Consider the following 13,397-nt stretch of genomic DNA (forward strand, 5'->3'; position numbering starts at 1 on the left):
TTCCTGCTCATCATAAAAGGGTTTTGTCCCATCTCCTGAATTGTCAGCTGAACAAACACTGTTGAAATCTTTTAGGAAGAAACATGTAATCTAAAAAGTTCTATGTAATTCATACCTTTTGGGAATAGTTCTTTGCTTTTTCCATTTCAGATATAATACTGGCAATATCATCACTTTCAAAAATACCTGATAATCACACAGATGCCAATTAGAATGGGTTTTTTTAAAGTGTACAAAATAAGTCTTTAAAAAAATGCATAACAATTTGTAGAACATGCTAAATACCAATGCAAAGAATCAAAAAGCCTTTGTTTCCAGCAAGCCTGACCATCTGGACCTTCTGTATTAGAACCTGTATTTTAAAGGAGCATCTTTAAAAAGGTTAACAGAAAATAGTGAATTCAAATAGAAAAAAAAACCCGAACAAATTCCTTCATGAAGGCTGCATTATAATATTCTGCAATGTGACTGAAAGTCTCAATAAAACTATAACCTGTGTTTATATCTCAGTGCTAGTACAGCATTAGCATATCCTAAAAAAAGTAAACTACTTGACTTGGGAGTAAAAAAGCATTAACAAATATTTTTTCATTAATGAAAAAGAAGCATGTGCTGACTTTCCTTTTCTCATACCTGCTTCTCCAAACCAGTGAAACCTCCCGTTGGCTGCCTGCACAATTTCTTTAAAAGCACTGGCAGTTTCCCTTGGGGTGGCGTAGCGGGCTGGAATAACCCCGCTGGAGTCAGTGCCCTTCACTGCACTGAACAGACAGACATGGAGCTGTAAATCAAAACCTCTGCAAACCTCAGCCACGTAAGCACTGATTGTGTGCTGTGAGACAGAAAAAAGAAACATCAGTGGTGAGCCTCTACCTCAGACAAGCTTCCATCCACTCCACTGGTTCCTGACTGATGTACAAATCCTCCCCATCGGTGCAATTCAGCACAGGAACATACCCTGAGCAGCCCAGTGCCTCCTCCATCCTTGCAGATACACACCCATTGTCACTGCTGCTGGTTACAGTGGCAACAGCTCTACTGCAGGCAAGAGGTGAGCTGGGGTAGGTTTGGGAACCAAAGACAGAGACCGTGGACACCAAGTTAGCCATGCACAGAAGCAAAGCAGGGATGAAACTGTCCATTTGTCCCTCGTTTCCTTGTCAGCCAGATGGGCTTTAATGGTTTCTTAGGTTTGCCCAGAATTTCCAGAGGTTTGGTAACAAAAGGAGACACCTCACTGCACACATGTAGAAAAGGCCCCGGAGTGCACACACTACAAACATGGATCCAAGCAAGGGATTTCTGGGATAAAAAATAGGAGCTGTCTCTACATTGTGTGCTATGGAGTTCCACTGGAAAATTATTTGTGTCTTTGTTCCCATGAGTCATAAGGAAATAAAATACAAACAATCAGCTTGTTTGAACTCAGAAATCTGCAGGGAAATGATGTCCAGAGCTGGAGTGGGAAAGGAATTCTAAAAGCACATCTTGAATTTTCTATAATTCACACATAATTAATAATTACTACCTCCAACACATGACTAGCAATTGCAGAAATGGAAGTTTGGGATGCTGGCAATTGTGCTGCCTTAGGTATGTAAAGGAGAAATATTCTGCCAATGAACTGTGATGACTAGCCATAAGGAAAAAAAAGAGAAAAATAAAGCTGAGATTAGTTTTGATAGGAACTTGGAGAAGAGTTGTCTATGATGACACTCACTGTTTCCTGATCAGGTATTCCAGTAGCCAGCAGGTAGAGTCCGTGTGATTTGTGTTTGTCTTTGTCTTTGAAGTCAACTTCCACAGCTCTCCTGAGTGCACTCAAGAAATTTCTGCTGCCCTTGCACTCCAACCTCAACACCCACCTAAACGAAGATGTTTACAGTTCAAAGAATGAAGAAACAAAAGCTCCTGTTTCTGCTTAAAGCAATAAATAGCACTAAGTATCTTAAATAACACTGCACTGGAGTCTAAAATTTTTGAAAATGACAGAGGGCAAAACCAGATTATATAATGGCCCAAATTATTTGTTCTGGTTTCTGTACTGCCAGCATGGTGAATCAGTTTTTAAAGTAAGATACAGAGCATAAAGAGGAAAGAATTCTGTCTTAATTTTATGTGGAAAAATATTAATATTATAGAACTTACAGAAATAGAAATGAAACCAGAAATAAAATGAAGACACTGTGTGTGACCCCACAAACAGAAACCTTTTTTCCAAAGCATGTGGGAAAAAACCGATAGTTTAGGTCTCACATCCCAGTTGTATTCGAAGCAGTTTTCAATTCTTTATGTAACCTGTTCATGAAGTGTTTTTACAGACACTTCTGTATCTGTGTACATATATATAATGTATACATATGAAATACGAAGTCACAAGGCATATTAACCTTTACAATGGTATTTTCACAGCAAACCACCATGAACAATCAGTGTAGAACATGGCAGCCTATTTTTACAATATGATAAACTTATAATTTTTTTTAGTTGTCCACAATTTTTCTCTGTTCTATCTAATTTCAAGGAACCTGTGAAATTCACATATATGGGATAATTATTTGATCCTACCTCCAAGCCTTTTCTAAGTTTTCTGGTTGGGAAGGAAGCAGTTCCTGCTGCCAAGGCACAATGTCACTCCCAAATCTTTCATGGAAAGGTAACAGCAGTTAGCATTCAGATTATGGTTTAGAACAAGAAAAAGATAAAATAAATTCATTGGAAAAGAAAAATCTCATTACAATTATTTTAAAACACTCTTAAATAGTTACTTACGCTATAATATTGAAATAATCCTTGTTTGACATTTGTTCCTCAAGTAAAAGTCGCAAAGAATGTTGGATATGAGAAATGTAGGTAAAGTTTGTTGCTGATATATCAACAAGTATAACCACCCTATATAAAAAATATGTTTTTCATTAAAAAAAGAAAAAAATCTTATTTAATGATGTATTCTTATCTTCAGTGCACTCTAACTTGTCAGGGAAAGTATCTGCTACCTATGTATCAAAATGTATAAACACAGAATCTATATTTTAAAAAAAATCTGCAAAATATTAGGTGAGATTTTAAAAAGAAAAAAAGTAACAGTAATGGAAACTTCTATCTTCCCTAAACTATGGAATAATCAGGGTACTGGTGACTTGTAGTGCCATAATGGCTGGTGAACCCCAAACAGGTCCTCCTCCTTCTCTGTACTTGAGTATCTAAAACCCTCCTGGAAAGCGTGGATGTTTGCCAGCAAGGAGAAGTTGTTGGACAGGTCACTGTCCTTTCCCCAGCCATCATTGCAGAACACATGGAATATTACTCTAAAGACAAATGGAGAAGCTTTCTCTCAGCATGTCAGTGCCAGAGTGGTTGCTCAGGCATGGACTGACTGATGGTACCTAGCACATTACTTGTTTTGAGAAAAGTGTTAACGATGAGATTCTCAGCATGGTCAGTTTGAAGTCTTGCTTGCAGACACAATGCAGGATGGTTGGTTAATGGACAGGGGATAATTTGGGAGCAGTAGTATTGAAAAGACCCACAGATGAGATGGACAGTCAGTGGGATGTGAGTTGCCAGCACAATACAGTGGCCAGATGGGTTAATTCAGTCCTTAACCAATAAGCAAGAAAATCTCTGGTAACTGGGGCCTCAGCTACCTTCCTTTTGTCTGAAACTTCATATTCAAGGTTTGTAAAAAAGAGCAAATGTGCACTTGAGGTTGAGTAAGGCCTCAGACAAAACGTAAACAAACATTGTTCTCAAACACATTAAAGCTTCAAACATCACCAAAAAAAATACAATACCTTCTTTCACAAACACTTCCCCATATTCTTCTGCTAGCAACACACAGCCAGTCAATTCGTTTCTCATAGATTCTTACCATTTTAGCAAGGATTTTCTATGCACAAATAAAGAAAATTTATATTAAAAATAAAAAGTTCAAGTCTTTTATTGCCAAATGCTTAATAAAGAAATACCATAACACAGTAATGAAAAAAATAAAAAAGATTTTCATTCATTTAGACAGTGACGTTTCATTCTTAGTACAGATATGAATACACAGTCCATGAAAAAAACATACAGTGATAAAAAAAGCAACATAGAATCTAAAGGTCTCTATCTCCACTTCACTTTTCCTCTTGCTAGCACATCCCAAAACAGTGGTCAGGCATATCAAGAAAAGAAAAGAAAAAAAGCTTTAAAAATACAGTTTTTGCAAGCTTACCCTTTCTTCAATAGCATTTTTAGGCAGTGTTTGTAACAGAACACATCATTTAACATAAACACAATATTCTCAAACACATGTAATTCTTTAACACAGTATCAATTTGATACTAAGGTAATTTGTCCAAACTCTACACACCACAACCTCTCCAAGTATATGTAGGCATTATATGAGGGCATCTCAAGCTAGAAAAGGGCACTGAACTTGGAAATAAAGCTATAATTTAACATGCTTTTGGAGCATAAAACAAGCATCTACCAGTGAGCCAGGAACCACAGAAGCTGCTTTCATTTCAGCCACTTTACACTCTCCTTTTGGTCTGGCTGTAGAGTTCCACAGACTTCTCATCAATCCCACTTTAATGAATTATTTGCCCTGCCTGGAAACATTCCCATAGCCCTTTGTCAGGACTGCTAGTGAAGTGGGAAAGAAAACGGACTGATAGACCTACATAGCAAACCCTGGCTGCTAATATCCCCAAAACAGCTTCTCTTTTATTCAACTTGTCCCACTCTCTGATGACCTGCATTCTGATCTAGGAGGAAATCCTCAAGAATCACTGCTTCCTGTAAGAATTCCAGTGGCTGCAGACTTTCATGGACAGCTGTCTGCACATGAATCCCTGCAGTACTTAGCTAACAAGACAATTAATGAGGAATAATTAGATGTTAGTCTAGCCCTGACAAGGCCACATCATGACAGACAACTCACCTGATAGTTGTACAATACTGGCAGGTCAACATGGATATTTTTCACAGTTCCATCATACCATTCAAACTGCATCATCACTTTCTAGAAGGATAAATAGTGTTAACTGTTTAACAGAACCCAGCGTAAGACAGACTAACATGGAATTTCCTCCTGAGCCATTCTTAAGAATGACCTAAGTATTTGATTTGAATCTATGACTCAAATTTCAGCCTGTAAAATTTCAGCCACCTTATAAAGTACTGATTTTAATTAGAAAAATGTAGCAATAGAAAGAAGGAAACCCCACAAACCCAGAAAAAAAATTCCTCATCACTTGCCTCATGTAGAGTTGATGATACTGTTTTTTTAAGAATAGGTACAAAATCTTCCACAGGAGAGAAAGCATTGGGAGCCAAAACTTGATAAAGGTCTAACTTTTTAGCTATAGGAAGAAATAAATACATTAAATAAAACACATACTCTGTCTTTAATTCATGTTTCATACCTGTTAAGCTTTTCTTTCTGTGCTACCTTTCAATCCATATGTCTTTAACCAGTCTGCTGAGGTTTTGGCCAGGATGCCTGGTGTTTGAATAACTAATGGTCCTTTGTGCTTTGGAGGCTTTGGGAAGAAGCTGGAAGGTGCTGTACTTGCAAACGTTGTGGAAACCTAAAATGGATTTCAAGAAAAGCTCTTGCAAGTTTTAGGATAATACAAGTTTGCAGTGGATTTAAATGTCCATCTAAATCACATGGGAGTAAGTATCTTTTCACCAATTTAAAGGACCGTTGGAACTTCATTTAAATGATCCTGCATAGAGTTAGGCTAGTGATCCTCTTAGATTCCCATGATGATCATAGGACGATGTTCTTTTCATGCATTTTGGAGACTGTTCAGCAAAAGGTCTTCTTTACAGATTTGGTTCTTAATTTGCTCTTACAAGAGATGTTCAATACAGAATATTCAAAGCTCACTTATGAAAATACCTGATTGTACAATTTTTTTTCATATTGTGAACACTTAAAATTTCTAACCCTGATTATTCAAAGTACATTTGAAAATAAAAAGATACATACAGCTGCTGTTTTACTACTAAGCAAGCCACCAACTCTTCTTTGAAAAGTCTGTTTGATGCTGTTGAGTAGGTCCTTAGCCTTCTGGGATTCCTGAAGTAGCAGATGAAAATCACTGCTATCAAATTTCTGCAATTATAAAAACAAATGGGGAAAAATAAGTTAAGTACTGTTCAAACACCAACTGAAACCAACTTTCTTACTTAACTGTGCAAACATCAATACAAGACTGCCTGGCATAGCAGAATTGGGTATAAATGTATCTAATGCACTGCATATGAATTAGTAATCCTTTATAAACAAGATATTACTTTATTACTTTGAATCATTCTACAGTAAGCCACTGCTTTTATCAGCTGTCTGTCAGTAAACAATAACTGCAAAATTTATTGCACTTTTAGGAAATGTTTTCAGTTGCAGAAAGAATTAACCACAGGTTTATTGACCACATCCTCAGCATTTCTGTGACCAAGACTTTCAGCACCAAATCGTACTATCAACTTCTACTCAGGTGATAATTATTTTACCTTCTCAAAGCAAAGAATCATCAGAAAGAGAGAAAAATGCTTTGTGCCTCTGCCTGTCACCTACCTCTCCGCTGGAAGAGTAGCAATGGTAACGGCCTCTTACAGCTTCTGCAAGGTTCTTTAGAACTGCCTACATACAAAATAGGAAGAGAAACAGTTACTTTGATTTGGTGGTCTCTTTTGATAATGTGGGTTGTTGGTATTCAGTTCTCAGCAGAGAGAGAAAAAGAATCTTTGAGGTACATATAGTGAGAAAGCCAAAATAATTGTTTCCATCATTTGCTTACCAGTCTCATTTTAATATGGCTGAAAAACTAACTCAGTAAAGAAAATTACAAGATGATGCTCCAAACAATTTTTTCATGTGTGCAAATCTGCTCTGAAGAGAATACAGCACTAATTCAAGAACTCTAATGACTAGGTTACCTTCCCCACAAGTTTTTGAGAGAAGGCATTACAGCTGAATAGGAAAAAAAAAAGACAGGGCACTTAAGGAAGTTAAATATTAACACAATTACTTACCAGAGAAGCAGGGTTGCTGCAATCATATGTAACAGTGTGAATCTGCAGTTTTCTCCCCAGCATACACTGCTGAGCATAATCACATAATATTTCAAAAGACTGATCAGGGCTGATTAAAAAAAGTAAAAAAAAAGGATATTAACAATGGCAGTAATCAAATGGGAAAAAAGGCCAACTAAAGAAGTAATGGAAAAAACCCTGGGAAAGAAATAATAAATCATGGGAAATATTTATTTATTTAGCACTACCATGCTTTTGGAGGGACCTTCTCTCCCTCTTTCAATCATTACTGAGGTGTCACTACTGGAGTTTGGTTCTGTCCTAAAACCCTGAATGATAACCCACGAAGATCCTGTTCCCATTCATAACAGCTTGTGATTGAAATGTTCTGAAATATTCCCTGCTAGCCCTGGAAGCTAAAAATCATGAACTGTGGCCCCTGTGATAGACAACCTTTCAACTCTGGTATGTAAGGATGTCCTCTGTTTCCAAAGGCACCAAAAAAGTAAAACTTTGTCTTATGTTTAGAACTTAGTGGCCCACAGAGCTTTCATTTCCTGAGTTCTGATGGCTAGTAAAAACCTTTCCTTCCAGCTACACTTCTGCCAGGGACAGAAATTAAGGAATTTTTCACAGTAGAAACTTCTGTTTTCTGTTCAGAGCAGAAAACTTGGAAGCTTTTAATCAATACTGTGCGTTCAATAAGTTACCTGACATTTAAGTTCAATTACCCTAAGTATCAATCTTGCCAAAGTTACACCATCCCTTTTTGCACATTTAAAATAAAATACAATTAGTAAACTAGGGGTAAGGTAACACTCCCAGAATCCTTATTGTAGTCTTTTCTTCGTAATCCCAACTCCAATATTGCAATTTTCAAATTATGACAGTAGAACTGCAGAATTTAAGTCCATAACTTACACAACCTCATCTGGTTTCATTTATTTAATCAGACATTTTAAGTTCTCCATCAGCACTACTAAGATCACAGAGAGAACACAATCTTTGAATGCTCAATGCTATTTTACAGCAAAATCTATCTTATCCTCTTATCTTCCCACAGGTGTGGGCTCTTTCAGTGACATCCTTAATGACACTTAACTGATGTAAAATTATAGCTAGCAGGCTCTCAATAGATTACTGTGATAAGTGATCTTCAAAGGAAAAACATAGCTTCATACCACAAAAGAGTAGATTAATAAATAGTAAAAAAGGGAAGAAATAAAGGCATTCAAAGGTATAAACTAAAAATAGGTAAAACTTGGATCTTAAATTTTGTATTTATTTTTGTATCAAGTTCAGTTTCTTGTACCAATCTTGTATCCAGGTTAAATCTGGTTGTTACAACAGATAATGAACTTACCAGCTTCCTACAATAAGAACCAAGGAATTCAGTTCTTTCATCGTGAGGACATGCCTCAAAGCTTTCAGCAAATTGCAGCCTCGACCAGGCTCCAGCTCTTGTATCCACTGTCTTGCTTCATGTAGCCTAGGAGAGGGGAAAAAGAAAAAGAATACGTACAGGTGCTAAGTAAGATAGATCACGAAGATTACTACAAACCACAGGAGCAGCTAAGATATTCTATACATGAAAACCATCTTGAAACCACTGATCACGTGATCAAATTCATTGCTTTTCTCCCCTCTTAAAATCACTGCAGGCACAAGATAAAAACCACTATTACCTACAATACTAGAGATTGCTCAAATTAAATGGAGACCTTGTTTGAAACACCTTTATTTTTCAGAGAAATTAACTTACTTACACATGAACATTGATGGTTTTTGGACTCTCCCACAGTGGTGAAATTTCTGTACTGAATGAGAGGCAGTACAATTGCTTCTTATAACAAAGCTGTTCATCCATTAAGCACTAATAAATAAAAAATTATGAATGCATTAGTATCCATGCTGCTTCTGGTAGGGTTATCATGTAAAAGACTAAAAATAGTAATTTTCTAGAAATAGTTCCAGCAATTTTTTCATCTGCCACTAAAAACAGCTTCCAAGAAAAGCTCATAGAGATTCAAATATTTGGTAAGGATAGAGACAAAACCTGCAAACTTACGGCATTCCAACTAATTGGTTAATGGGGCAGGAGGCAGGGGGATTTGCTGTACTGGTACCAGTTTTTCTCTTCAGCTGATGACTACATGAAACAGCAGTGATCCAGAATGCACATATTCACCCACCAAGCAATTTCTAAAAATGGTTAGCACGTAATCAAGGACAGGGCTAAACAACAGCTCAGATATTCAGGCTAAGCAAACCAGACTGAGTTTGTGGAAACCGAGTTTTCTTGAAGGAGTTTTATTTGAAACACACAAATGAAAAACCACAAATAATACAAACTGATGGTAAATAATTCCTGAATGTGGGAAATTGAATTGTACCAAGTGTCAATTTTAGACAGTAAACCAGCTACATTGTATCTTCCTTCCTTACTACAAAAGTTTTCTAAAAACAAAGAGCACAATAAAGGACAAGTTTCTTCTGAGAACACAGAAAGTTATTAATTCACCAGGGTTCTGACAAGATTGTGAAGTGGGCCTTACTGTGACAAAATGTAAAGTTAAAGGAAACTATATTTACTATAAATAGCTCTGTGTACAGCTTGGCTCTACCTCTTACAGCTGCTTTTGTTAGGCAAGTTTATTCCATAGAGAATGCTGACAGAATTGAGAAACTTCAACAATAACACTTCCCTTAATATTTTGAAGTATATACTGGATTTGGTTTGATCTGGACATTAACAAATACGACATTTTCAAAGACATTTGGAGCATGCTTTTCTACAACAGAAAATTTCTATTCTATTGTATATTAGGATTTTAAGCAGATTTTTTTCTGTTTGGTTCCTGGCTTCTAGTTCCACAGAAGCTTGATTAGTATGTTAAAATTGGCAAAATTTGCTTTATTATTACTTACCAAAAGGTTCTTCTGAAAATCCAGTAGTCTAGGTCCATAACTCAAATGAGACACATCAACCAAAAGTCCAACTTTAGTTCCTTTTATAACGCCAAACACCTAAAAAGAGAAAGGTCACTGTAAATATGAGCTTATCTACAGTTTAATAATTTTACTGCTTATGCTGCACAACACCATTTTAAAATTAAGTATTAGGTATTCATTTTAATTTTAAACTTTTTAGCACAAAGATAACACAGTGACAAAATCAAGGAGGAAAAAAAAAAGAAAAAAAGAGTCCTACTGGCTCCCAGTTAATCCTTACCAGGGAATCATATCACCTCCTTCCCAAGATAACCTATCCATTAATTGAGAGGATAAATGAAAAATAACTTTGTCTACAGCATCTCCTTCAGGCTAAATCAAGCAACTTTGTGGAAACCAGATTTTGGAATGCTGCTCCTTTCTCTATTCCCTTTGAGAGGGAGTTACATCCTGAGCATTAGCACTGCCAGGCACAGTGGGATGAACCAGCTGTGCAAGACTGGGCACAATGAACTACAAGACAGCTCCACTCCAGGCAGAGGTTAAGCTCAGCATTGTCTGCTCCCACTTAAATTGTGCTGAGGGGACCTGATGACTAAGACTGCAAAGACAAAGACTGAATCTAGAAAGCAGAGAACTGCATACCAATGAAAGATCAGGAAAAACAATCCACTGTCAATATCACTGCATATGATGTGGAACTTGTAGTAAATAAAGAAAATAGAAAGGCTTTCTGGAAGCCACTTTTCACTAATATTCAAAAGTGAATTTATTCTTTAATGCCATATAGAGTTCCATTCTAAAAATATACTGCAAAGTTCAAGTTACCTTTCTGCTGTCCTGCAACAGCCACTGAATTCGGTGCTGATAGAGTTCAATCACTCTGACAAAAGGCAGAGCACACATTTAGCTACTGCATCCTCTCACACTGGGTTTCAATGTAACAATCAACCATCTGTCTTCATCACATCCCTTTTCTCACAGATGCAAAATCTGTGAGAAAGATATTTTAAAATATGTTAAATATGCCCTTATACAACTGGTCGTTGCAGGGCTAACCAATTAAATACTTCTTCCCCTAAAGCAGCACAACTCTAACAGTTTAATATCAAAATAATTATAGCTTGAGGTGAAGCTAAGTGCTTCCTGTCCTCTTAAAATGGTTTTACTTTAGCCAACTTATTTTTAATTCTATGCACATAGTGTTTACAAGTTGGCAAACAGAAAGTTTAAACCAACATTATAAAGGGGAAAACCCTTTTTGCTTTTTCAAAACAGAAAAGTTGCTTCTGTTTTATAAAAGCCTGGCACAGTGAGGTATGCTGAAATGCCACCACTCCTATCAGTTGTGAAGACCAGCAAAAATATTATGATTATTCTACAGTTTATTAAACCTATAAATTAAATTATTTAAGTATTCTTGATTTTATACATTTAAAATTCACTTAGAAAACTTTCAACTTCCACGTCATGACTGCATCCATGACTTGAAACCAATCCAAGTCACACTAAGTATAACCCCCAACTACACTGTGTTACATAGGGAAACCTGACCATTCACTGGCTGCTTTTCTAAAATGAGCAAACTGCTTCACATCAACACCTGGCTGATAAGGATATTCCTTAAAAAAGCCCAAACCTCAGTTGTAGTGACATACAATTATCCCTTACTCTCTCAGCAGAAAGGATTTAATGTTGAGATACTCCGAGGCACCCAGAGATAAAAAATTAAGATTTAAGGCAGTGCCTGCAGTAATGGAGATACAGAATCAAAACAGTAAACAGGATGGACACTTACTCAGAAATTCTGGATTCAAAATCGGTAACGGTCTCCTCTGTAAACTCCATCTCTTCAACACCATTCCCTGAATTCCTGGAGCACTATGCATGATTAACATCAGAGATGCACACAAGTTATGACTGACTAGAGAAAAGGCAGTGTTGTACTTACAAAATAATACTGCCTTCATTTACCAGATACTCGAATGTTAATTGCAAGGATTCCAAACTGTAGTTTCTTAACCATTCTTCTGTTGTTTGCACCTTTTGAGACTGTGTTTTCTTCATTTCTCCTCTCTACAGATCAAGAGAGAAAAAATTACACGCAGTATGAGAAACTACACGTGCTGCTTAAATGTGACAAAAGTGTGAGTAGTAAGGAAAGTTGCTGCTGGGCAGTGCATGTCCAAGAACATAATTTTATGTACTGGAATACTCTTTTGAATGTGGGATACAAGGGAAAAGAAGCTTTCACAATACCCCCAGATTGTGAGCTAAAGGACGGAAAAAAAAAACTTAGTTTAGAGCAGAGAGGAATTAAGAAAAGAAATAGGAGAGCTCAATAAAAGAATTAAAATAAATACCCCAGTGATATACCAGAGAGGAATAAAAATCAGCATCTCCCAAACACGACTCAAGAGTCTGAAGTGATATATACTGGCTCCTGCCTTTCTGAAGAAAAATGCAGTATCAACAGTTGATCTCATTTATTGTTTTACCTCATTTGTTCACAGACTGATTCATCTCTGCAGGGAGACTACACGTAGTTTCATGACATCAGTAATTATGCCTATCAAACTGTCTGGGTATATATGCAAATGTATGTAAGGAAGCATATTAGTTGCCTATCAGTTTATTTGTTTCCCACTCTGAATTTATAGTGGGTATGCATTACTGTACTAGCTGCTCCATTTTGTAGGATAAGCCACCTACCAGCACGTCTTGTGTCTTGCTGGTATGTTTTTCCAGCAATCCATTATCTGGTCCTAGATGAGGCACAGCAAAATCTTGCCATGGTGGACAATCACCCTGTAGATGGCATTTTGTCAACCTACAAGACAGTAATTTTATGCAAGCAATTCATTACTTATAATATTCCTGTACTGTCATAAAGTAATTTCAAGTTTTTCTGTAGGAACGGTTTTATACTTTGACAGTTGTTGAAGCATTAATTTAATATAGGATGTTTTGAAGGGACATACTACACAGTTAACATGAACTTTAACTTATTTTCTGTCTCCATATAAAGCCCCAACTAGATTTTGTAAGTTTCCTCACCCAGTTTTTTCCAAATATTGATCATTGTCCAACAACCACGCCATTTTCCTGACGTGCGTATCCATTATATGAATAGACTTAGCCTTGTTAAAAACAAAAGTAAAACAACAGAATTAGAGCAAAAAAGTTAAAATACTCAGGAATAAACACTATTTAAAAGGTATTAATATTGTCAGCAACTTAAATGATAATTTGTATTGTATGTGGGACAACAGTAAACTAAAAAATAAAGATAAGTTACAATTACCCATTTATAGAAAACACAGTTAGGAACCATTCTGCAGAAGCTGCTTGTTAAGGGATTTTATGCAGTTAATTATATGTGTGCACAGCTGCTGGGAGACTGGCTACAGAGCTCA

At 36.5% G+C, this 13,397-nt stretch overlaps 1 protein-coding gene across 3 annotated transcripts in view; it reads right to left on the reverse strand.

The window, feature by feature from the left end:
• LOC103615618 (von Willebrand factor A domain-containing protein 3A) overlaps window positions 1–13,397 on the reverse strand; it is a 15,147-nt gene that overhangs the window by 1,373 nt on the left and 377 nt on the right. Inside the window, exons 2-21 of one of the 3 annotated variants that reach the window (XM_017734171.1) lie at window positions 13,039–13,121; window positions 12,694–12,811; window positions 11,956–12,057; window positions 11,780–11,862; window positions 10,810–10,864; window positions 9,958–10,056; window positions 8,796–8,902; window positions 8,393–8,518; window positions 7,030–7,138; window positions 6,572–6,637; window positions 5,984–6,109; window positions 5,438–5,576; window positions 5,245–5,348; window positions 4,928–5,008; window positions 3,795–3,889; window positions 2,773–2,892; window positions 2,569–2,643; window positions 1,721–1,865; window positions 634–832; window positions 116–186 (exon numbers count right to left, since the gene is read on the reverse strand). In XM_017734171.1, coding sequence (XP_017589660.1) covers window positions 116–186; window positions 634–832; window positions 1,721–1,865; window positions 2,569–2,643; window positions 2,773–2,892; window positions 3,795–3,889; window positions 4,928–5,008; window positions 5,245–5,348; window positions 5,438–5,576; window positions 5,984–6,109; window positions 6,572–6,637; window positions 7,030–7,138; window positions 8,393–8,518; window positions 8,796–8,902; window positions 9,958–10,056; window positions 10,810–10,864; window positions 11,780–11,862; window positions 11,956–12,057; window positions 12,694–12,811; window positions 13,039–13,103 — 2,085 coding nt within the window. In that variant the 5' untranslated portion in view covers window positions 13,104–13,121. The remainder of the gene's footprint in view (window positions 1–115; window positions 187–633; window positions 833–1,720; window positions 1,866–2,568; window positions 2,644–2,772; window positions 2,893–3,794; window positions 3,890–4,927; window positions 5,009–5,244; window positions 5,349–5,437; window positions 5,577–5,983; window positions 6,110–6,571; window positions 6,638–7,029; window positions 7,139–8,392; window positions 8,519–8,795; window positions 8,903–9,957; window positions 10,057–10,809; window positions 10,865–11,779; window positions 11,863–11,955; window positions 12,058–12,693; window positions 12,812–13,038; window positions 13,122–13,397) is intronic. The other 2 variants (XM_017734174.1, XM_017734173.1) reach the window with 2 other exon arrangements.

The sequence above is a fragment of the Corvus brachyrhynchos genome, unplaced genomic scaffold (genome assembly GCF_000691975.1).
Source record: "Corvus brachyrhynchos isolate BGI_N302 unplaced genomic scaffold, ASM69197v1 scaffold5, whole genome shotgun sequence".
NCBI classification, from domain to species: Eukaryota; Metazoa; Chordata; class Aves; order Passeriformes; family Corvidae; genus Corvus; species Corvus brachyrhynchos.